At 35.7% G+C, this 23,229-nt stretch overlaps 3 protein-coding genes across 7 annotated transcripts; 1 reads left to right on the top strand and 2 right to left on the bottom strand.

The window, feature by feature from the left end:
- Nucleotides 1-1,476: 1,476 nt before the first annotated feature.
- On the top strand, nucleotides 1,477-5,856 carry LOC140814012 (uncharacterized). The gene is made up of 6 exons (XM_073172858.1): nucleotides 1,477-1,637; nucleotides 1,745-1,769; nucleotides 1,889-1,969; nucleotides 2,765-2,951; nucleotides 4,614-4,881; nucleotides 5,415-5,856. Exons 1-6 carry the CDS (start codon nucleotides 1,581-1,583, stop codon nucleotides 5,619-5,621), a joined length of 825 nt encoding a protein of 274 aa, XP_073028959.1. The 5' UTR covers nucleotides 1,477-1,580; the 3' UTR covers nucleotides 5,622-5,856.
- A 2,484-nt stretch (nucleotides 5,857-8,340) lies between these two features.
- Nucleotides 8,341-14,216, bottom strand: LOC140813541 (uncharacterized). 4 transcript variants are annotated; one of them, XM_073172092.1, is made up of 8 exons: nucleotides 13,148-14,215; nucleotides 12,494-12,847; nucleotides 11,367-11,864; nucleotides 11,136-11,204; nucleotides 10,331-10,438; nucleotides 9,774-9,990; nucleotides 9,215-9,547; nucleotides 8,341-8,690 (listed from the first exon to the last, which is right to left on the bottom strand). In XM_073172092.1, exons 1-8 carry the CDS (start codon nucleotides 14,039-14,041, stop codon nucleotides 8,575-8,577), a joined length of 2,589 nt encoding a protein of 862 aa, XP_073028193.1. In that variant the 5' UTR covers nucleotides 14,042-14,215; the 3' UTR covers nucleotides 8,341-8,574. The 4 variants fall into 4 exon arrangements, with proteins under 4 accessions (XP_073028193.1, XP_073028194.1, XP_073028195.1 ...); XM_073172093.1 differs by having other exon boundaries at nucleotides 12,497-12,847; nucleotides 13,148-14,214; XM_073172094.1 differs by lacking the exon at nucleotides 10,331-10,438 and having other exon boundaries at nucleotides 13,148-14,216.
- A 4,022-nt stretch (nucleotides 14,217-18,238) lies between these two features.
- Nucleotides 18,239-22,556, bottom strand: LOC140814661 (mevalonate kinase-like). Of its 2 annotated transcripts, none has more exons than XM_073173708.1 (5): nucleotides 22,351-22,556; nucleotides 20,498-20,741; nucleotides 20,154-20,407; nucleotides 18,898-19,311; nucleotides 18,239-18,637 (listed from the first exon to the last, which is right to left on the bottom strand). In XM_073173708.1, exons 1-5 carry the CDS (start codon nucleotides 22,481-22,483, stop codon nucleotides 18,519-18,521), a joined length of 1,164 nt encoding a protein of 387 aa, XP_073029809.1. In that variant the 5' UTR covers nucleotides 22,484-22,556; the 3' UTR covers nucleotides 18,239-18,518. The 2 variants fall into 2 exon arrangements, with proteins under 2 accessions (XP_073029809.1, XP_073029810.1); XM_073173709.1 differs by having other exon boundaries at nucleotides 20,498-20,709; nucleotides 22,351-22,553.
- Between the last annotated feature and the right edge of the window lie 673 nt (nucleotides 22,557-23,229).

The raw sequence follows: 23,229 nt of genomic DNA, 5'->3' as shown, positions 1-23,229 counted from the left end.
TAAAGAATAAAATATCATCGGTTGATTTAAGTCCAGTTTATAGCTTTAGGGTTGATTCGAGTTCAGAAAGTTTTTCAATACTCTCGTTTTATCCCGATCCGAACACATCTGTATTGACACCCCTAACAACACGACATCTCCTGTATATATTTTTTTAAAGTTCTGAGATATAATAACTCATATCCCCAATATTTTTTAAAAGAAATTAACAGTATATGTTTCAAGAATGTACGTTATATTAAATAGATCATTATGATTTTGTAAATTATACACCAACATATATCTCATCATCTCATGATTATATAAATTAATTGTCGAAACAAAATTTTAGTTTTGAAGAGAAATCTCATGAATGCCTCAAATACGTGCTAAAATTTGGAGTAATTTGGATCTTGAGATGTTTGGTCCTTTTGCTCTTTACGTGCAACAAAATTCAATGAGACAAAATAAAAATTCATATATCGTTTGGATTACACAGAATTGTTGTTTTTAATTAGAACGGTCAAAGTGAGTGGGACCTGTTTGATCGTTCTTGATTCGCCAAATAGACAAGTTGAGTTGACAATTTCTCAATCCGTCCAAATAACAGGTGTGTGGTGGGTTGCGAACAAATCGTCTCAAAACCGTCAAATATAATTAAATATTGATGAGATGACCTCCCACGTTACCAAATAGATAGAATAAATTGATAATTTTTTAACTCACTTCGTTCCGAGTTAGGGATGTCAATTTTCCCCATGGGTTTGGAGCCCCGCGGGGAAAACCCGAAACGGGGATGGGGATCCTCGATTTTTTCGGGTTCGGGTTCGGAGATTTTTTAAAATCCCCGATGTAGTTCGGGGCGGGTATGGGATTACTATCCCCATCTCCGAAATCCCCGAACCCGCCCCGAAAATATATTATCAATGATAAAATAATAGTATTATTAGTATTAATAATATAATAATAATATTATTTTTTAAATATTAATAATAATATTATTATTAATATTGATATTGATATTGATATTAATATTAAAATTATCTCTAGTAATAATTTTTGGTTTGAGAAAATCTCCGAATCCGTCATCGTTTTACCATATTAATATTTTTGAAACGGAGATGTGGGCGGGGATGAGAAGTTAATCCCCGAAGTTTCGGGTTTGGGGATTCCCCGACCCCGAAAAAGCGGGGATTGGGACGGGGATGAGGGTGAAGATGGCATTCGGGGATGAGGATGGGGATGACAAACCCGCTCCCGCCCCGGACCATTGCCATCCCTATTCCGAGCTGATAGTTCTATCATTAATATCTGGTTGCAAGGGTTTTATAAAATTTTTTGGGATGTTTTCTCATTGAAAGGTTCAAACTTTAAACAGATCGAAATGGTCTCGGATTCTTTAAATTTGTAACGGGTCGGGTTTATGGTGTTAGTTAACCCGATCCATTCCCTCCCTATTTACGAAACTATGTCAAAAAATAAAATCCTTGTATATATATATACACACACACAAATTGCGAAGCATATCATCAGCTCGGTATTTCACGACTGAGGTTTTGCAATTACAATACGGTTGTGGATCACACTCCGGAGTGAAGAAGATGATGTCCGGCAACTACACATCCATTCACAATCAAAACCTCACCGGATCTGTTCCGGTCGGTAATTACTTCTTTTACCTCAGATATCAATTTTTTTTTCTGATTTTCTCTTATTTTGTATTATTAATCGGTTAATTGATTTCGGAGGAGGTGATGTTTTGCAGGCAGTTTCCGATCCAGCTGTTATTGGTATTTTTTTTTTATATATCATTTTTGAACATTTTGCTCGCTCGTATGATTGCTGTCAACCGCGGTTTCAATTTACTTTGCAGTTAATATGTGTTTTTTTTCAATGATATTGTTTCCAGAATCGAATCTCCAGACATTTCCGCCGGTAGTTCCTCAGGGGAAGATATCTGGCGCCTCACGACCCCCTCGTGACGCTGACGGTGTATTTCTTCTTTAATCATTTTTTGTGTTGGCAAGGTGGGTTTATTGATTTGAGATGTGATCAGTGTGACGTTTTTTTCTGCGCATTGAAAGAGTACAACAACCCTGGTTATAAAGAACTATACTAGATGTGAATGTTAAGTTCATTGGATGAATTTATTTTGCGAACTTCTTATATTGTTTGTCATTTAAAGTTGAAGTGCATGTCTTGAGGAGTTGATAACAAAACAGCAGTCACGATCCGAAAGAATAGATGAGCCAGGAATACTTTTGTGAGGTAATATTTCTAGTGTTGTGTAGTCTCTTGGGTTATGCAATGGGTTTCAGTTACGGGGCGGGAAGTTATTCTGTTGGTTTGCTGCAGAAACGGCTCAAGTTGTGAGTTATCTCACGACTCTCACCCGAATCATGGTTGGCTAGGGTAACTAGTACTAAGGTTTGCTAATTGATTGGATTTTGGATACATTTTAATAGGGTTGGATTCACAGGTCAGGTCTTGAGGCACCTGGATCATAGTTGGCCAGGGTTAAATGTTGTAAGGTTTTCTATTTGGATTGAGTTTTAGGTATTTTTAAGCAGGTTTTATTTTGCTGAGCCGCACATATTGAGTTTGATAGTTTTCTTTTATAACTGTGAATGGTGAATGGGTGATTATCTTAGTATTCCTCGAAGCTGTTTCTCATTTCTTGTCATATTGGTTTGACTTTATTTCTTCTTATTTTTCTTGTCTTGCTTTCATGATGATATCATTTTCTTCTCTGAATATCAAATTGTAATTACCATTGTTTATACAGATACATTTACCAAATCTGCATCTGGTTCTGATGAGCCCCAGCAAACTTCTTGGTTTCAATCTTTCACAATTGCTGCATATAAGCCTTATTTTGATGTTGACACATCTGATGTTCTAGAAAGGATGAAATATTCTCTATTTCCTTTCGGTGGAAGCTTCAATGAGAAAACTGCCAACCAACCAGATTTGTAAGTTTAACCACTATTTTTTAATGTCTAGGACTCACTAGTGGTTTGGGCTTGAATACATGCAAAGTTTTCGATTCTAGAGAGAGAAAATTGTTATCGAACCTATTCCAATGTATATATTGTAGTCATTTAATCTAGTATTCACTTCTATGTTAGGGCTCACTGTTTGCATGATTGATTGCTATTCTAGTGCATCAACCAAAAAAACACAATTGTCAGCTTGAGGCAAAAATCTGCACCTCAAGTGGCATCTCTGTTATTCTATGTGCATGACGGTATAACCTCATAATAACCTCAACCCAAAAAAACACAATCCTTAGCTTGAGGCAAATCTGCACCTCAAGTGGCATCTCTGTTATTCTATATGCACGACGGTTTAACCTCATAATAACCTCTCTCTCTCTCTCTATGCTTAATGATTAGTAGTACATTCAGGTTATGTGGGGAACAAGGCTAACCTAGTATCCATTTCTATGTTAGGGGCTCACTGTCTGCATGATGGAATGCTACTCTAGTGCATCAACCCCAAAAGCACAATCTTTAGCTTGGCTTCTCTGTTATACTATATGCATGATAGTGTACCTCATAATAACCTCTCTCTCTCCCCCCATATGTGTGTGTGTGTGTGTATAGCTGGCCTTTGTAAACACACTTCTTATTCGATCTTCTCAAATAGAAGTCTGTTTGCTGCTGTGGGTGAGGAGCGATTTGAACCCCCGACACAGTGGTTTGTAGCCACATGCTCTAATCCTCTAAGCTACAGGCCAACGGATTATCCACTGATAGAGAGTGCCATTTGTCATGGTCTTTGATCAACAAAAGTAAAATTAAGCATGACATTAATATTTCAATTTGGTTAATTTGATTAAAATATTGAGGTTCTGCTATATATGCACTTCTTTGTTTGTTTGTTGTGCTTCTGGGTTGCAATGTAACTGATTTTTGTTCTTGTATGTTTCCTCGTCCTGTACCGTTGGTGGAAATTCAAATCCTGTATCACCCATGCTAATGAATTTAATTGTTTTAGAATGCTTCATTTATATCCACTTTGTTAGCTCTTGGAGGCTTAGTGCACTTTTGTCTTTTTTTTACTTTTTACTGTTAACCCTTTTTAACGTGCTTAGGTCGTTATGACGAGTGTGAGTTGGAAAAATATGATCCATGTATCCCTTACTCCTATCAAAAGATTGTGACCCTAGAAATGTTTGGTGGCATAAATATCCTTGGCTGTACATATTAATTTGGCCTTGTTTTTCATTCTCATGTGAGGCTATTGAGCGCATAGATGACTTGATGAGTGTGTATTTAACAGAAGGGTGCCAATTTTGTATGACTCTACTGAAAATTTGAGTATATATTTGATACATAGCAGATACAAAATAGTTTGTGTATAACAGAAAATAACATTGACCACAAAATTGATCGCGATGCAAGCTTAGCATATTTTTTATCACCGTGTTTGATTTGATTTGTTTTGAATTTTGAATTTTTTACATCTTATTTAATTCATATAAGCTGGCAAGCTGGATTATTCTTTTCCTTGTTTTTATTCACACCCTAATTGCAAATTACATCAATAATTTTTTTTGACAGAGTGTGTTTTATTTGTTAATTTGTTTGCTTTCAAATTAAGCGTCATTATGAATCTGTCATGATGTTCAGGTATGGACCTTTCTGGATCTGCACTACCTTAATATTTGTCGCGGCTTCCATTGGTACATTTGTTACCTACTTAGCACACAAACTGCAAAAAAAGGAATGGGATTATGATATTAATCTGGTTACATGGTCTGCGGGTTTGTTCTATGGATATGTTATTATAGTGCCTCTACTCTTGTATATAGTCCTCAAATACTTCTCAGCACCGTCTGGTTTCGCGCAGCTGCTGTGTCTGTACGGCTACTCTCTGTTTGTCTTCATTCCTGCTTTGGTAAACTTAAAATTACAGTTATTTTCTCAAGGTTTTAACGCTTTTGTGCTCTCTCAATGTATGATCTGTCTTGTGCATTATGATTTACCTCCATGCAACCTATGTTGTTCTTCAAACTATTTATGTATGTAATTTTTTGTATAGTCTAAATATTTGAGCAATTCACATTACATATTTGACACTTTTTGCCTGGTCATTTCAATTCCTGTTTCATGATCAGTTGCCGTAAATCATCTGTTCAATGGTTTACAAGGTTCCCAAAAATCCATCATGTTGACAGCCTGAAGTACTTCTTGCGACTCCTTCAAAGTATTTCTTGATCTGCAAGATAATTCAGTTGGCAGTTAGATGGAAAATATCGTTATTAATCCCACCAAAAGCCCTGAGTTTTGAATTTTATTAAAAATTGAATACTGTGCTGAGATTAATCTAGTTTTCATGCTAATGTAATAACTCAACATGTTTTGTTTCAATTTCTTTTTCATGTTTGCATGATCTGATATGTTCTAATTCTTCTAGTTTGTTCAATGCAGTGTTTGTCTATTGTTCCATATGAAATCTTCAGATGGGTGGTTGCTGGTGTAGCGGGTTTAATGTCTGCTACATTTGTTGCTATTAACCTCAGAAACCACATCAAGTCTGCAGGTGAAAGCTGGGTTTTGATTGTAGCTGCCATATTCTTGTTGCAGCTAGCTCTTGCTTTGGTCCTTAAGTTCTACTTGTTCAACATCTCCATATAACGACAAGCAATTGTAGCCATTGGTGAATCAACGAGGTACTCATCTGTAATGATCATGATCCTTTTTTGAATCAAATATATATAGCTTCATCATATTACGAAAACCATCTGTATTCATTCTATTTTTATGATTTCTGTCATTTATAATTGTAAAATCACTGTTTTTTTCCTACGACATTTGAATATGGAGAGGCCTGATACGAGCATCGAATTTAATCAAGTATGTTTTTGGTTCAGATGTAGAATTTGTAGTATTTTTAATATTTTAACTCTCATCATCGATCATACATCCTATTTAAGACTTTAGTTCAGACTATGTTGATGAGCATGGAAAGAATCACGCAAGTATTTCTCATTCTGACATTATGTTTTGAATATAAATGGACTCCACGATAACTAGCTTGACATGGGAAAGAAACCCCAATTTCCAATTATATAAAATCAAACTTTAATGGCAAGGAATAGTCTTTCAAAAAGAAAGAAGGTAGCCGTAGGGGAACCTGTGGCTGGATTGAAATTTTGAGGTAGGTGGGTTTGCGCTTTGCACCCTAATTTTTCAAGGGTGGAGCATTACCAAAAGTAGAACTTTATGATGCATTGTGATGACCTTAATTCAAGAGTGTAAATTTACCAATGATTCGGAAAATAATATTTAATTTTTAAAAAATCTGTTTTTTTTTTTCCATATCGTCTATTCCAACATTTTTTATGCTGAGTTATGCCAATAAAATTTAATTTTTCGACATTATAGCACATTTATTTTGTTGTTATTATTATTAAGAATAACAAATTAAATTGGTAAATAAAGCCAAATCCAATTCCGAATTAATTGTCTACCTTCGCAAAACATCCATTAGCCATAATAAGCCCTCGATCAAACTCGGAACAAAAATCTGAAATTGTTTAAATTTGATCCTAATAGTCGAACCTTCAATGTCGAGCCCCTGCAATGGACAAGCCATATTCGAACACAAAGGAACCTGAGAATGTTGGGCACTGCAAATAAATCAAACAAGTTTTCAAGACTATTTCCTGACAAAAGTCAACAAATTAGTATTCGTTTTGTAAATATTTTTAGTTGTTTACAAATACATATAGTTGTCAATTTCAACACTACAAAAATAATCAGTTTTGATTACTTCACAGAAAATTATATAATTTTTCCACAAAAAGATTTTAGTTGTGATTTTGTAATTACTATTGAACAATCAATTGTAATTATTTGCCCAAAATTTGAAAATTTATTTGGAATAAAATTTGATAATTCATGTTACAATGACTAACACGGATTGTTTGAAAATAATTACATCGCTGTAACACTTTGACTTAAATTAGGATCAAAATATTTGTCAACAATGAGTCAGTGCTCCCACAACCAAAGTAGAACGGTTTTCCGATCTCTTCTGGTCCAATGAAGAAAATTAGAGTTTTTCAGTTATGATAAACTTGTATGAATTTCAAAATTTCTATTTATTTTAAAAATCATTCCACATCTTTCTCCAGACAACATTTTTTGCCATGGTTGCAGAGTCACATAGAAGAAAAGGATCTCAATCTCGTCGGTCCGTACAGCTGCACCCACAATGAATTGGGTGGCATGATCATTCAGTGGCAGCACAACCAGTATCTGCCAACAAAGTTCTACTAGTGTTACACTGGTTAATAAAGGATAAAGATATTTTGCTAACTTATAAATCATAAAAATTTTAAATCATGCAAACAAAACAAGCATATGTGATCGTAGGATGAAAAGTCACACCTTCACTCTTCACCAAACTAACAAGATGAAACAGAAAATAAGCAGCAAAATCTCATAAGATGTTTCTTTCTTGTCACAATTAGTAACATCAATATTACTTGCAAACTGCATATGTTTACCTCTCAGTAATTTTTTGTTTAGCATCTGCTCATGTCACCATATTCGGTTTCGATAATCAATTAGCTGCTTTTGTATTTTTTAAATTATATATATGCACAAATTTGAGCCTAAAGTGCACATTGACCATTAGAAGAATAAATGAAAACAAATATCAGCAAGATATTGCATCAACAAACATATTTTCAATAAGCTGTCATCCTTGCCATTCTGATCACTTAAAAAAGTATTTACAGTTGAAGCAATTTCTGGTTACACACAAAATATATATAGAATATGAGCTAGTGTTACAGATTTCGATACTTACCAATTTTAGACAACCAGAAACTTGAGAAGCAGGGGCCAATCAGGCCTTTATCCAAAATTGCAGATCTTCTGTAAAAAAAAATATATGAATTTCATATTCAGTTACAAATCAAAATCACAAAAATTAGAGCAGAAGGATCAAATCCTGAGCTGTAATATCATATAGAGAAAGGAGGAATTTTTAAGCGCTAGGTGTAGCTTACCTTCATTACAATTGAGAGAGGGGAGATATGACAAAAGGAACACAAGGCAGGATAAAAAAGTAAACAAAATAAAAAAAAGAAAAATTGTGTTGCTTTGATCAATAGAAATCACATAAATTGATTCAAGATTCCGTTCCCATTTTCTGGGAGAAAAAATAGTCTGAATGGTACAAAATTTGGTATTTTCCCAAAGGCTACTTGTACAAAAAGTATACGCTTTTACAATGAGAAACAGCACAATCACCATTAACTATACATCGTATAGGACAGGTCGGGGAAGCCTCATGAAATAAGAATCCCTAAATGATAGATCGAAGACCCAAAAATTTTAAAAAAAAAATCTTGTAGCACCTTAACTTTGATTCGACTGTATGATCTCCCCAACACAATCACTGGTACAAACAAGTATATTTTGACTACAAAAAGAGTATCCCCGTTTTTGTTGTGATGTACCAACAACAGGTCGGAGGGGTGTTAAACTGCGCAGCTTGCCTCATGACTTGCAAGAACAGTGATTTAGCAGCACGACGTAGATATGGGTCATTGATATTTCATGTACCACTTGTTTTTTACGAACCAAAGCTTAACTGTGGCAACTTTGGAGGAGTACGGCTTATCAAATTTGCCCACAAATTTGCAATGGTGACAAAGTAGCGCTCCTCTCCCCACTTTATGATCTTCACTCCTGGTTTAGATATAAAGGAGAAATTTAAAAATCACACACTGAACAGCATCGAAAGATGTTCACAAAATCAGTGATAGATCATCTAAATGTGACCAACTGCAACATAATCTTTGGTTGAGGTGAAAACATTAAATTGGCCATCAAGGGAACCGACACTGTCAACACATAACATTTATTTTTATTTTTTGTTCTTATTCTTTGTTCTCAAAGCCCTTTTGACATCGATTCAATCCGTACACATAATTAGAGATTTAGGTTCTGGTAAATATTTTGAAAGTTGTCAGTCCTGTTAAATTTGAGAAATTTTATACCAACTTCTTCCAATTACTCAAAATTTTGGGTCTTGACTCTTGAAGATGGTTCAATGTTTTCTTTAAAGAAAACAAAGCCTGTATAGAAAATCACAAGTCACGAGACAAATATTCATCGGTGTTTGCTAATAGAAGAGAGACATTTTCTGCAAACATGTAATGAGTTCTTATAAAAGGAGAAGGATATGAGCTTTGTCATTAAAAAATGTCTACCTGGTGCCACTCCTGCCGGTAACATTGATAGTCTACATGATGAATCTTTTTCCATGAAAACATAGTTTTGAAGTGCAGTTGCATCAAGACCACAGATGTCTTTAATGGACTTGAATAACAATGTATCCTCTGAAGCAGTAGATACCTGTACACTAGAAAGGGCTTCTTCAAGTCCTGAAGTTGACCACATTGCATGGCATCCCTCTAGAAGAATGTATATGCTAGACAAATCTAGGGAACATGATATGGTCCAAGGCTTAAAAAGTTTGGCCGAAGCTCCAAGAATCACTACCACCCTGTAGATCTCTCCCAGTTCTAAAACAAAATTTCTTCCTGTAATAATTGCAACTTATTTTCAAAGAGGATTAGTGGAAAAGTAAATATGTTAGGCATACAAATAATATCAGCGTCATTCATCATCTTTCTTCTTTGGGTAAGAATGAATATTACTGTCAATATCAACAAACTTTCTGCAAACCAAAATGAATGTATTCATTAAGAAAATACTGTCAGCGTCAAATGGATCCTTTCAACAAGATTAAAAATAGAGGTTTTATACCTTGGGTTTCAGCTAGTAACTGACTCTGAATATGCTTCTCTGTCGCTTTGGTCCAAATTGAGGCACCTACTTTTAATTCTTGAGCACATACGGAGATTATGTCAGACCATACAGAAATATATGCGGTCTTTTCCTCTGATGTCCCTAATGTCAAAATCTTAAGCATGGAGCTTGTATGTCTAATAAGTTCCATCGCTGAATTCAGATCCTTCTCCGCCTATGCCCAGAAAAGTATTTCATAAGCCATAAATTGCTATTTTCCATGTGCACAGAAAGAAATATATAAATATAGATCTGAAAAGTCAATCAGTCAATTCTTAACTATAATAGGGATAAAAATCTCTCAACTATAATGGAAGTGGAAAAGCCCAAGAAAAAACTGAAACAATCTGTGACACCGTAAAACTATAAAAGGATAGTTAAATCTAAAAATGATTTTCCATGAGTGGCTAACACAATATGCCTATTCTGGAATATATATCTGTAAATCTCATTCTATCAGCTTTTCAATACTATAAATAAAAAAATATGTATGAAATTCTGAATTAACTACGTACCCATATTAATTTTTCTGATAAATGATACTCAGACTCCAGTGTTTGAAACTGTGGCTCGAGCAAAATTTCGATGAACTCGCTGAGATTACTATTGTTTGAGGCTTGATCCTGCTTATCAAAGAGGTAATTTGTTCAAGTTTCTTGCAAACCGTCTATACAAGGTTGTAACACAATTAGAGTTAGAATGGTGATTTTTGATCAGATTATATTTAGTTTTTAATGTTCAGTGAAATTAATCACACCACTGATTATCAAAATAAAAGCATAAACATTTTTATCTAAAAATTGTCACATGCCATTGACACGAAACCAACCACTTTAAAACACCGAATTCTCTTTTTCCTTCTTTTTTTGAAAAAATTCTCTTTTCAACATCACTAAACAACAACAAAACAGGAAATAAAATTGAAACAACCGTCGGAGAAGCTGTAACTACTTTATATACATTAACTCGTTACTGTATTACTACAAACACACCATCAAGCTGACTTTGCATCATGAGATCTAGAAGAAGAGTTCATTCACATTATGCAATCAAAAGATAATCTCAAGAATTCAATAACAAATATATTTTGACAAATAGGAGATATATAAACTATAACCAAACTTCAAGAAAGTTCGAAAATTACCACCAGTTATAGAACCAAAGTATTAGAGTTAGCACAGTCGCATGGTTGCAATTTGCAAAGTACAACTACAGTAGGAACGAATCAGTCTTTCTGACTGCAAACCCAGGAACAAACATAAAAATTCATAATGGCAATGGAAGCCTATAATAAGAGGTGGCAAGCACTCAGATTGTTACCTGGAACTCACTCGTAAGATCTGCTATGCTTGCATGTTCACCCAAAAGAGCATCATCGCCTTGAGATTGCTAGTAACAAAGAGAAGATTACAGAAAATTAGCATTAATACAACCGGATGCACAAATATGATCAAGTTGCATAAGAATCAACAGGAAAGTTTATCTAAAAACAGACTATGAAAACTCATTAACAGCGACAAGAGGATCTTTTTTTTTTACTCTCATGCATACCTTTAGGTGTTCGATATGGTCTTTAGAAACAAAGCATAACACTTCCTTTAATTTAGAATAAAAATCCAAATGATTGTTCAGCTTCATCTTGAAAGAAGTTCGTAGACGTGCATCCCGAAAGTTATAGAGAGATGCCTCGCTGTCTCCGCTCCTCTCTGAGAACACATCCTTAAAATCCAAAGAAGTATCATCAAAATGATCACCATCATTCGGATTCCCTAGGTTAGAGCTGGTCGTTGAACTGGAGAGGTTCAACTCAACTGTGATTGGTTCTCGGGTAGTGTTTAAAGAAGAAGTCTTCTCAGTTTCGTTGTATAAACTTGATCTCAGATCATTGGTAGAAATAACTGATTTAGAAGTATGATCATCACTCTCAGAATTAGACTGGTGCACAAAAGCATCTTGAGCGTCTAGAAAATCATCGTTTTCAGGCTCTTCATTGCCAAAAATAGACATGGGGAGCGCACTTCTGTGAAAATTTAAGTTTGTATCCTTCCTCTAGAAAGTAAATAATCACAATCAGTAGAAGAAAAACATGAAGAAAGAAAAGTTCTGTTCCTTTTTTGAGGGCTAAATGCAAGTATGCAATGAAATGGCCTCCACCGGGAGATGACACCATCTTTTTCATAAGTTAAAGAGAGCAAAACCTTAAAAAAGTGTGCATTCAGACTATCAAATAAATTCAAAAGTGCGTTAAGGATTTCAAAAACACACACCAACCTTCCTTAAACTAAGAAAGACAGAACAGCATGATTCGATTACAAGGAAGTACATGGATGACAGCAATGAGATTGCAGAAGAAGGGTAAAACCTTATTGACAAAAAAGGCCTTTTGTCACTAAACTTAGTCCTGGATTCTGAATATGCATCCTCAAATTCCCATCCATAATCAGTGAGAATGCTTACTCAATTCAATTTCAACGGTCGCTTTTTCCTTGACAACTCAAGTTACTAGTTCAAACATTTAAAAACCTCAACATGATTTTTCTATCAGGTCTTGATATGTCTTTCCAGGACCAAAAATAGTATATGGTTAGATGGTTTGTGAAGAAAACTAGAACTTTACAAAACACTATCCCGTAATACAAGAGTCTGTCAGGAATAAAAGGGACACATGTGTGACAAACCACCTGCTCTGGCTTAGTTTCTGCAGAGGCAGCAGTAAACTCTCCAAAATCTTCATCAAAATCAGAACTTTCAACATCTTGGCTAGGATTCAATATATCTCCTGTATCATTTTCTTTGATGTTTGAATCATAATTGCTCACTTTGCTTGGCTGTACACTGATTACCTCTACATCCTGGGAACCATGAGAACCAGCAGTTGACAAGGCAAAAGTGTCTACAAATCTGGTTGACGCTGCAAATAGGTCTATAGATTCCTTCGCAGGCTCAAACAAATTGCGTATTTCATTTGAGCTACTCACACTTCCAGGTGAGAGTGCATTCATTGCAGAAACATCATGTGGAGTGAAGTCAGCCTTGTAACAAAGCAAATCACATTTAGTTAACCAAATGAGGAAGACTGTATCTTATAGAGTTCGCTTCAATATGTGTAAATATATCAACAGCTGGAGTAAGTATCAAGCCACAATGGATTCTATGTAATATAAAATCATTAGTATCGCAAAAAAGTGCAGATCTTGGCCTTCCCGCAATTTTAAAATATCAATACATTTAAAATCACATAATCCCAATATAAATGACAAGGGAAATTAACTCTTACTATCTCACAGCTGAAGTTTGGTTTATATGTCAACATTATAGGAATAATTCATTACCTTATTACGAAAATCTACAGTCTTGGGTTCTGAATGTGCATCTTGAAATTCCCATCCATCATCATCACCATCATCATCAGGCGGAGAAGTAGCGTGAGCCGTCAAACTTCGCATATGATCATTCATATCCAAATTGGGACCCGAGGTTTTGACGTTTGGATTTGTCGCGTTTGAGTTAGAGCTGGATTCATTCAAATCCAGACTCCACGTACCAAAAAGGTCATATTTATGATCCGGATCAGACACATTGGCCTCAAAACTGAACTCGTTATTATTATTTTTTGAGAGCTGACTCTGATAACTTCTGTCTACCGTACCATCAATGTGAATATTTTTCGAACCAGTAGAGTCCGATCTCGCCACATTCAGATCTGAATTGGAATGAAATCCATTATCAACCAAAACCAAATCTTTTTTTATCAAATTGAACCTGTCTGCGGACTTGGAATCAGGCCCATTTTCCCCGTTGATCTGCGAAGTGTGGCTAAACAGATTACCAGCACCGAGATTCTTAGATTTCGAAGCATTATTCTCAGTAAAAACCGAATTGAAGTTTGCGGCACTAACATTACTTCTCCCTAGAATGAAATCCGCAGCATCCGCACCTTCTCGCTCTTCTTCTTCCTCAGCAGCCCCAAAAAACGAAAGCGGCAACGCACCACTAGGCTTCACCCACCGGGGCGTCGGAGCCAATGGAGAATTTCCTTTCCCAGTAAACGAATTGATCGGAGGATCGGCGAATTGTGATTGCTGCGGAGATTTCACGAAATCGCCCCACTCATCATCGTCGGTAACTGGATTGAGAGCATTGGATCGAGAATCCAGCGCGGCGAGAGGGTGGCTGGGGCGGAAGGAAGAGAAAGCGAATCCTCCGAAGGCCAAGTCTCCCGCCATAGCCCAAACGACGAAGACACGGAGAACGCTCTCCCACTATTCTCTCCGGTCGTTCAACACAATTACGCGCGATTGGATTTTACGCGCCTCAGCCTACCGTCATCAGCGATTGGCCAATGACGACAAGCCTTTGCTCCGTACGTTTCCTTAATCAGTACGATCTGTATTAGTTTGGAAATTTATAAGTGCAATTTAAAGAGCAACGGTTCGGGATTGTATAATAAAAAGAATAGTAGGTTTTTTAGCATAAAAAGTTGGTAAAAATTTGTGTGAGACGATATCACGGATTCTATTTTGTGAGACATATATCTTATTTGGGTCATTCATAAAAAAATATTATTTTTTATACTAACAGTATTACTTTATACTGTTAATATCGAAGAATTGACACGTCTCACAAATAAAGATTAATGAGACCGTCTCAGAAGAACTTTACTCAAAAAAGTAATATTTTTTCATGGTTAATCAAATAAGAGATCCGTCTCATAAAATACGACCCGTGAGATCATCTCTATCATACAAGTTTTTTTTTTAAAATAAGTGTATTTTGAATCGTGCTATATTTTATTTAAATAACTATTATTTGTACGAATTCATAAGCGATCATTTTGTTTTTAAAAAATAATTGTTCAAAAACGAGATATTTGACAGAATAATATTGCTTAAATTTCATAATAAAAAGTTTGTTTGTTGCAATGTTTTTATCTAAGGAGACAGTGTTTATATTCTAATATCAATTTTGAAGTGTTAAATTTCAACAATCGGGTTGTGCAAGGAACTAATCATTCGAGTGAAAATCCAAGAATGGTGATACGTTTCGAGTAGAATTGCTGCACTTCATAGAACTTGCAACTTTTTTCTTCAAGTGCCACAAGAAGAACTTGCACCTCACTGAAACTTTTAAAAATAACAACCACAATTCTTGCTATTACTGCTGCACTGAGAAGAATCTGCGACTGAAATGAAAATTTGAAGAGCAGTAAAAAAATTGGTTGCTGCAACTGATTCATTTATGTCGACAAATCATGGGAGAGATTTGCGTAAAATCAAAAGGTAGGGCTGCACATTTATTATATTAGGCAGCATATTTGAATATTTGTATTCATGTTGAGACGATGAAAATGTACGGATGTTTCTTGCGTTCAGATGAGGAAAAGCGCCTATAAATATGTGTATAAATTCACCTCATCCCTCATTTCATTCTCAGTTTTTTTCTCACATCTCATGTCTTTGAGTGCTTAATTTTATAATATTATTGAGAGGCTTGTTTTCTTGTATTAAAAGAATGTATGTTCCATTTGGAAACACATTTTGTAATTATTTAATATAATTTCATTTCCTATATAAAAAAAATACCAAATAAAAGATAACACAAAAACTCCACTTTGGCTTTGCATTTGTGGAAAATGAACCCATTATACATTGGGTAGTTTTTTTCCATTGAGAAACAACCTTCTGCTCGAACCATGCATTTTACTCAGTATTCACTCTTCTGAAAATTGAAATAGTGTTTTTTGTTTTGCTATTGCCATTGATTCTACAAGATTTTCCCCCAAAACTCTGTTTTTTTCTTAAAAAATATATTCATAGCTCTCTGATCCTTCCCAATGATATGCGGCTCCCAGGACTGGCAAATCTTCTTTATCCAGTTTACGAATATATGGGCATGCTACTGTTGGACTAGAGGTCTATTGGGCTTGTAATTTTTGAATGGTAAATTAAACAAGCAATGCCCAATAGTTGGTAAATGGGAAATGTCCACATAGGAAAATAAACATAGCATTGGTGAGCTTATATTGAGTTGCATTTTATGGAGGTGTAACAATGATTGATCAAGAGGCTCTCTCTCGCGCGTACAGGCGCAAGGGGGGGTGCAAATCATGTGCCTGATTTGCAGTGGAAAAAGGCTTGACTTGTGTGTAAGCGTACGAGCGCGACCTGGGTGCGTCGAATGTCGGACCGATCAAGGCAAAATTTCCCACCAAGGTTCACCTGGCTTTTGCTATTTTTATTTTCGAACATTGAAATTATAGACCAAGACCTTTGGTATTTCAGCTGACCCTTGGTGTTGTAACTGAAATAACCTTTGGTGCTCCAGCTGCTGACTTTTGGTGCTCCAGCTGCTGACCTTTGGCCTTTCAGATGACCAGCCGTAACTGTCCATATGAGTGCCTATAAATAGAAGTAGCCTCAAGTCTTTCAGATACACCAACACACTCTCCTACATTCTGTTATTTCGACGCTTTGCTTGTTCTGTTGTCTCGGCTGCTGCTACTTCCACCGGTTGCTGCTCCTTTTCTCGTTACTCTGTCTCGTGATAAAGTTCAGGTACATTTCAGTTCGCCTTTGTGGTATCTCGTGCTAAGGTACTGCTGGTTGTTCCGTTGTATCCTGGGAAACAGACGTCCAAGTTCATCCTCGAAGCACACCGGAGGGGACGAATCTGTTTTAAGGACACTGTTGTGCTACTGTTTAGTTCGCTATACTACCTCGCTGGTTTGGTATACCTTTCTGTTTCAGCATACATTTTGTATAACAGCTACTCTGTCACATCCTCAGACCACAAACGATTCTACACCGTTGTGTACCGATACTCGAAAAAAACCATAGTGTTATTGGCTTGTGTCAATATGTGGAAATTTGTTCACATGTGATACATTCTTAATACTCACTGAAATCTGAAGCAACCATGTTTTGTTCTATTCGCTCTACCTAGAGTCTCATTGATGAGTTCGTGTTCTGCAAAATTTCAGGATGCTCATCATACTGTTATTGACGATTCTGATATCATAGTTGATATCACAGGTAAGTCAAAGGTTTCCTTTCACAATGTTTTTGTACTCAGGCACTGAAAAGTTACATCATATTTGATAGGAGGTGGTCTTGGTGGCAAGAAAGAATTGGGACAACTTCGTTTTGGGGGACGAGAAAGACCGTTCTGTGCTCTGCTGTATGTCCATCTTTTCTTGTTTACTAGCAAGATGTTTAATGATTTTATCCTGGTATGAATTTTGTGTCTTAACAAAAACTTGAACTCTGGTTCTCTATAATATTTGTCATGAGATGCAACCCTTGGTTGTTAATTTTTGATTCATGTTGAATAAAATTTCGGACTAACATAATCTGTAAATCACATTTAAATCATATTGAACAAATCTTTTATGACATGCTTTCTAGAGAAAGTGTTGACTGAAATATCGAACACATATCTACTCTATCGAATGATGCATCTCATTTTGGTTTGAATAGAACATACATATTTTCATTTCTCGAAGCACCTGTCGCTTTTAAATGATTGTTTTGTGTTTAATTTGAATGTGTCCACAAGTTTGTCTTCAAATAATCATTCACAAATTTTGTGTATTATATTTATATATATGTATATAATACAAACACACACACGAGATATTGGAAACTTGAATACCATCTAAGTGCAAAATTTTCAATTTTACTGTGTTACTTTTCGTTTCTTTTGGCTGTGACATGCTGATTTTATGTGAAAATCCATGAATCACTAATTATGGTAATTCGAAATGATTGTTTAAATTGGTGGGATAATAATGAATTTTGTGACCACATTTTCAAGAAAATCAACCTATTATAGACTATGCCAGTTTGCTACCGTAGCAGGAAAAAATCATCGATCGATTGTGAGGAAATTTACTCGACGACACTGATATCCTCTGATTGGAATCCGCTAGCCTACTTTTCAGTGGTGGCTGCTACATAGAAGGTGGGATCCCGTAAGGGCGATTTTCGGGACTCGCACACATCTGTCTGATATACGGGAATTGCTTGCTGGACTTCATTTTGTGTTTGTTCCTGGATAGAAGCATCGTACATTATAAGCACTTTCATGTCTTGCTCGAAGTTTAGTCCCCCCCTTGGGACTTCTGATGATATCTATCGATAATGATGTACTAGTCCACCTGCTACACTGGAGGATTTTTGGAAAAAGAATTGCAAGCGATCGATCTTAACTTATAAAGGCTAGAGATGAGAAAGATTAAAATCTTTTTGTTAATATTAACAAGAGAGGCGAGAAAGATAATAAACATGTATCAGCTATAATAACAACGAGGATAATCAGTTCGCTCTAAAAAGCATAGACTAAAGCAAACTGGATATATAGTTCACGAAAGTTAATCTGCATGACACAAACTTGAAAATGCAGCTACAAAGACGACAAGAAGAAAAGAAGCGACACGCAGACAATAGTTGATTTTCAAATTTAGAAAGTACTAAAATGGGTACAATGTAAATGCACGAGATTTCATAGTTTTCTCGAGTGAAGGGGAATATGATATCCCCAAGTCCAAAAAAGAAGTTAACTGCGATGAAAACAACATTAGGTAAAAGAAAAACATAACCTACTGAAATCAGGACCAACAGAACCAGGGAAACACAGCACACGTCTGCAGGCACCCATTTGACATTATACATACAAATCTTACAGCGTAGGTGTTGCCTACAGAGGTTAGGAAGAACCAGTAAAACTGATTTCCATGCCCCGTCCACCAATTCCTGCTATCAAACATTCGAACCCACTGGATTCTAGCTCTGCAATCACTTTATCAACGACTGATCCTGACAATACTGAGTTATGCAGTCAAGGAAAACTTCAGAGATTTGTACATCATGGGTAAATTATACAAATATAACTAATACTTAAGCATGAGATAAATGAGTAACATAGCCAGTGGTGAAGCCAGGCAGTTGGGGGCGACCATCTCACTTTCCTTTAAGATTTTCTGAGGGGCTTTTAAATTTTTAAATTTTTATAATATATATTCAGCCTCTGCCACTGGATAGGACAGGAGTAAAGGAAAGAAACAAGCAGAACAAACGTCGGATACAGGCTGGCAGTAGTGTCAAAACACAGCCTCCACCACCAGCTCCAGTTAGTTTTGAAGGAAGTTTATATTTTAACGTTGTCCGAAGCACACTTTCTATAGACGCGTGGCTGACCCCCATGCACTGGAGTAGTCCTTGATTCATTTCCATTAGCTCTCCTAGTTTTTCTTCTTTCTCAGTTATGGCAAGATCATCAGAAACAGGTGTTTGGATAATTGCAGCCAGCTCTTTGCTAATGGAATCAACAGCATTAAATACAGCAGTCATAGCATTAGAATGTCTCATTGTCCTTTCCGAGACACCAGCTACCAAAACTTTTGTATTTCTCCTGACTTTTGTATTTGTTATGAGCATTTTAAGAGGCATATTAGTCTTGATGCATGTAAGATCACCAGATCTAAATTTGATCATGTTGCCTGATAAATAGAAGTCATTGGTTAGACAGTCGTCAAAGTGTTCATTGATTTGAGAGTCGTCGAGACAAAAAATGGTGAGCTCTTCGTACTATTTAACATAATAATCAGGCACGGTTTGGTAGGTTATGTGCTTAAATTATACAGCTAGGCCTGTCGAATTAGTCCGCACAAAACATTTGTTGTGTATGATATCTTAATACATGTGGGAGGTACTTCCAAGCAAAGTCTACCAATCTTTAGATGAGGTTGGATCATTGAGTTTATGAAGCCCTTTCTATTATTCTGTGAGAAGACACCTCATACATCTCTAAAAAAAGGTCTGTTTCTTCATGGACAAAAACGTATTCAATTTTTTTCTAAAGTTATATGCAATTTATTGCTTTGCTTATGTTCAAATAAAATATAAGGCGCATTCTCAGAAATTATTCCATCCACGAGGATGAACACGGAATATTTCACCCTACCTCATGGGGCACTGTCCCCATGAGAAGATCAAAGGCCCAGTTTCAACCACACATATGCGGGGTCCATCCATTCATATGCGGAGTCCACCAAATTCTTTAAAATCAACGGTCCAGATCCTGTGGGGGTAGCATCGACACTACCGATGAACACCATATGGTTCGGTTATGAAAGTGAACATCCTGTTAACTCCTTTAGGAAATGTAATTGGACCTAATATTTGAAATTAGGCACGAGTCATTCTCGTTTTCCCGTGGGAATAAAAACCTATTGGACCAGATCTTCCTATTTCCCCCTTTTTTACCAACGACTTTTGAGAATGAGTATCATGAAGCAAGATGAGAGGGATAAAAGATTGAAAAACGAGAATGTAAACTTACCATGGGTGCTTACTGTGTTGTCTATCCCCGATGGCTTGCCATGGATGATCTTTTCACCTTCAAAAGCCCATTTATTTACCAGTTCCAGCTCATCTTCCCCAAACATTTGCCAACCTTGATGGCTAAAATCCAATTTTACAGAATCAGATAAAGCGAGGAATGCAGCTGAGAAAGCTACACACAAGGCAGCAGATGAACCCAAGCCAGCACCCAATGGCAATTCAGAAGTGACGATGACTTTAGCAGGCTTACACCTGATAAAGACAAATAATGAAACTAAATTATAGCATTTGTTTGTGCTTAAACAAAATTCATAAGCCATCTAAAAAGTTTAAATTACAAACCCATGAATCGAAGTGTACAGCCAGATAAAAGCAGAAACACCCGAAGTTAGTCCAGATTTTTCTTCTGGAATATTTTGTTCTTCAACTAACATAGCAACTGCTTTTACAGTCTCTAGTGAACATGATGAGGGAGAGGAGTTGGCATGACTGCCTAGTTCAGGCAGAACTTCTTTAATTCTTCCAACATGCCAAGAAAACTCCAAGTCCATATCCTTAAGTTGGAGTTTAAGCGCATCATCATTATCTATTCAAAAGATATCAATAACTAGATGTAAAAATAACAGAACAATTATCAAACAAATTAAAGAATCAAGTATGAAAACAAGAACTGCTGATTTAATGCAATTCAAGTCAGGTTCTGCAATTGATAGTACGCCCGTCAGAGTTATAACATATTATTTGAAGGAGCTAATTCTTTGCTCGTGAATAAAAGTTTCTTAAGGAACAAAGAAGGGAACATGTGATTTCCATCAAATCCATATTATTTCAATTGAATCCACAGCTCAACAAGATCAAATAGGCACCCTTGATTTAGTGGATTGATTTTACATTGGAATTGGAACAAGAATCATAGCAGATGTCATACAACTATGAGAATTCTTCATCTCACTGATTAAAAAACTTTGGAATATATGTTCAATCATGAAGTGCAATCATACCAATGTTTGACATTTCTCCACAATTTCAACACTAATAAACTTAAGTACTGGCTTGAGCAGATGAAGCAAGCCTGTGTTTTATGAGACAACGAGGAATATTCCCAATTTAAAGTTGATGTTTGTTTATCCATAGAATGCAACTTCTAATTGTTTCCCATGAACTTCATTGATTCATGCTTTCACTTTTACAATTGTTATTTGTTCAACTGATACACCTAGTTGTCCCCCATAAAAAGAATATTTAGGGCAGTGTTTTAAACAAATTCAAGTAGGAAAGACTCAGTCTTTAACAAATATCGCATCTGAATTTTCCAGCACAAAACTAAGATCAAATATAAATTGTTAAATCTCATGTCTTGCACCGGTTTAAAACAACCTTCAAAGTATTTTTTTCCATTTTCAATTCCAAGAGACAATCTTATACCACCATGTGGAGCATAAAGTTTATACATCCTTCTAATTAACAAATGTTAACCTCATCTGACGAACAGAAACCCTATCATTCATGCACCATAGTTTTCATGCTCGTTACAAAAATTCTATAAACTACCATTCCCAAACGAAATCAAGGCCTAGTCACAGGCAAACAGTAAATTCAAAATTATTCTCCACATGCTCACAAGCTTCCCCAACAGCTCAAAATAGTGTGAAGATCATTTTAAATCATCCGAGTTGGGGAATTCCAAGCTCTTCCCATTTATTGAAAAATAAACACACTTAAACTTAAAAAAAGTCATTCGCAAAACAGCTTACAAAAAGTAACCCAAAAAAAAAAAACGAATCTTGCAAGTAAATCTCAAGTAATGAATCATCCGAACACCACTAAAAGTGTGAAAATATAATGATAAAGCGAATTTTTTAATCAAAAGATCCATACAAATACCATCCTTTTTCCAGTGGTCAGAAGAAAGAAGTAATGTAATACTATTAGCACACATCTCAAAATGAATCCGACCACTAATGGTATAACAAACCATGCCCATGCTTGATTTTGCTTGTAAAACGATTTAAAAGCATGCAAAAGATCAGCAAACAGCAAATGGAACTAAGATGCTGATATTCATGTAAGCCCTATTGACGAGTAGTTTAGGACCGGAAATCAAATTTCCTGCGAAACGAAACAGCAAAACATTCAACGTGATTTCCTCGAAGTTACAATTTCTCAAACATTGTCAAAGGGGAGCAATTGAGTACCAGATGGAGTCGGGAAACGAAGAGACACGTAAGTGTAGAGATCAATGGCGGCAGCGACGGCGGTGGATCCGTGAACCACCGCATGTTCGCCGGCCAATATGATTTTTCCGGGGGCTCTGGCTCTGACCTCCATGGCCTTTTTTATTGACAATCTAATTCGATCAATTAACACGTTTATTTTGTCGAGTTGACCGGACACAGCTCAATGGCGAAGAATTTTATATTTATATAATTTTTATTTGGCAAAAACTTGTGTGAGACCGTCTCACGGGTCGTATTTGTGAGACGGATCTCTTATTTGGGTCACCCATGAAAAAGTATTACTTTTTATGCTAAGAGTATTACTTTTTATTGTGAATATGGATAGAGTTGAACTGTCTCACAGATTATGATCCGTGAGACGGTCTCACATGAAACTCACTCTTTTTATTTTTATTATAACCATAAAAAAAATGATAGTTACCGTCCATACTTAATCATTTATAAATTATGTTAGTCAAATAAATTAAATACAAACGTTCTATTCAATAATGTTTGATCATATTGATTAATATATTTGATAAACAAAATTTTTAAAAAAAAATTGTTATTGTATATGTGCCTAACTATTACAACATATCATATAAAGTGTCATTTTGTTCAAAGTGTCATTTTATTCGTTATATTATTTATCTATATTTTTATGCACGTCTCATATTTAATCAAATAATAAATTAATTTATAATAATTTGGATTTGAAATGATTAAGTTTAACTATATTTGAAAACATTTATATCAATTTTATAATATAATAAATTATATTTAATTCATTCCCAGAGCACCTAAGTAGCCGTCAAGGCGGTTTTCTAAAATTAATTTTTATAATATTTAGTAACATTA

This window comes from Primulina eburnea, chromosome 15 (genome assembly GCF_022965805.1).
Source record: "Primulina eburnea isolate SZY01 chromosome 15, ASM2296580v1, whole genome shotgun sequence".
Classification (NCBI taxonomy): domain Eukaryota; kingdom Viridiplantae; phylum Streptophyta; class Magnoliopsida; order Lamiales; family Gesneriaceae; genus Primulina; species Primulina eburnea.
Note: the sequence above shows the minus strand (reverse complement) of the source record. Positions and strands in the feature narration are given on the sequence as shown.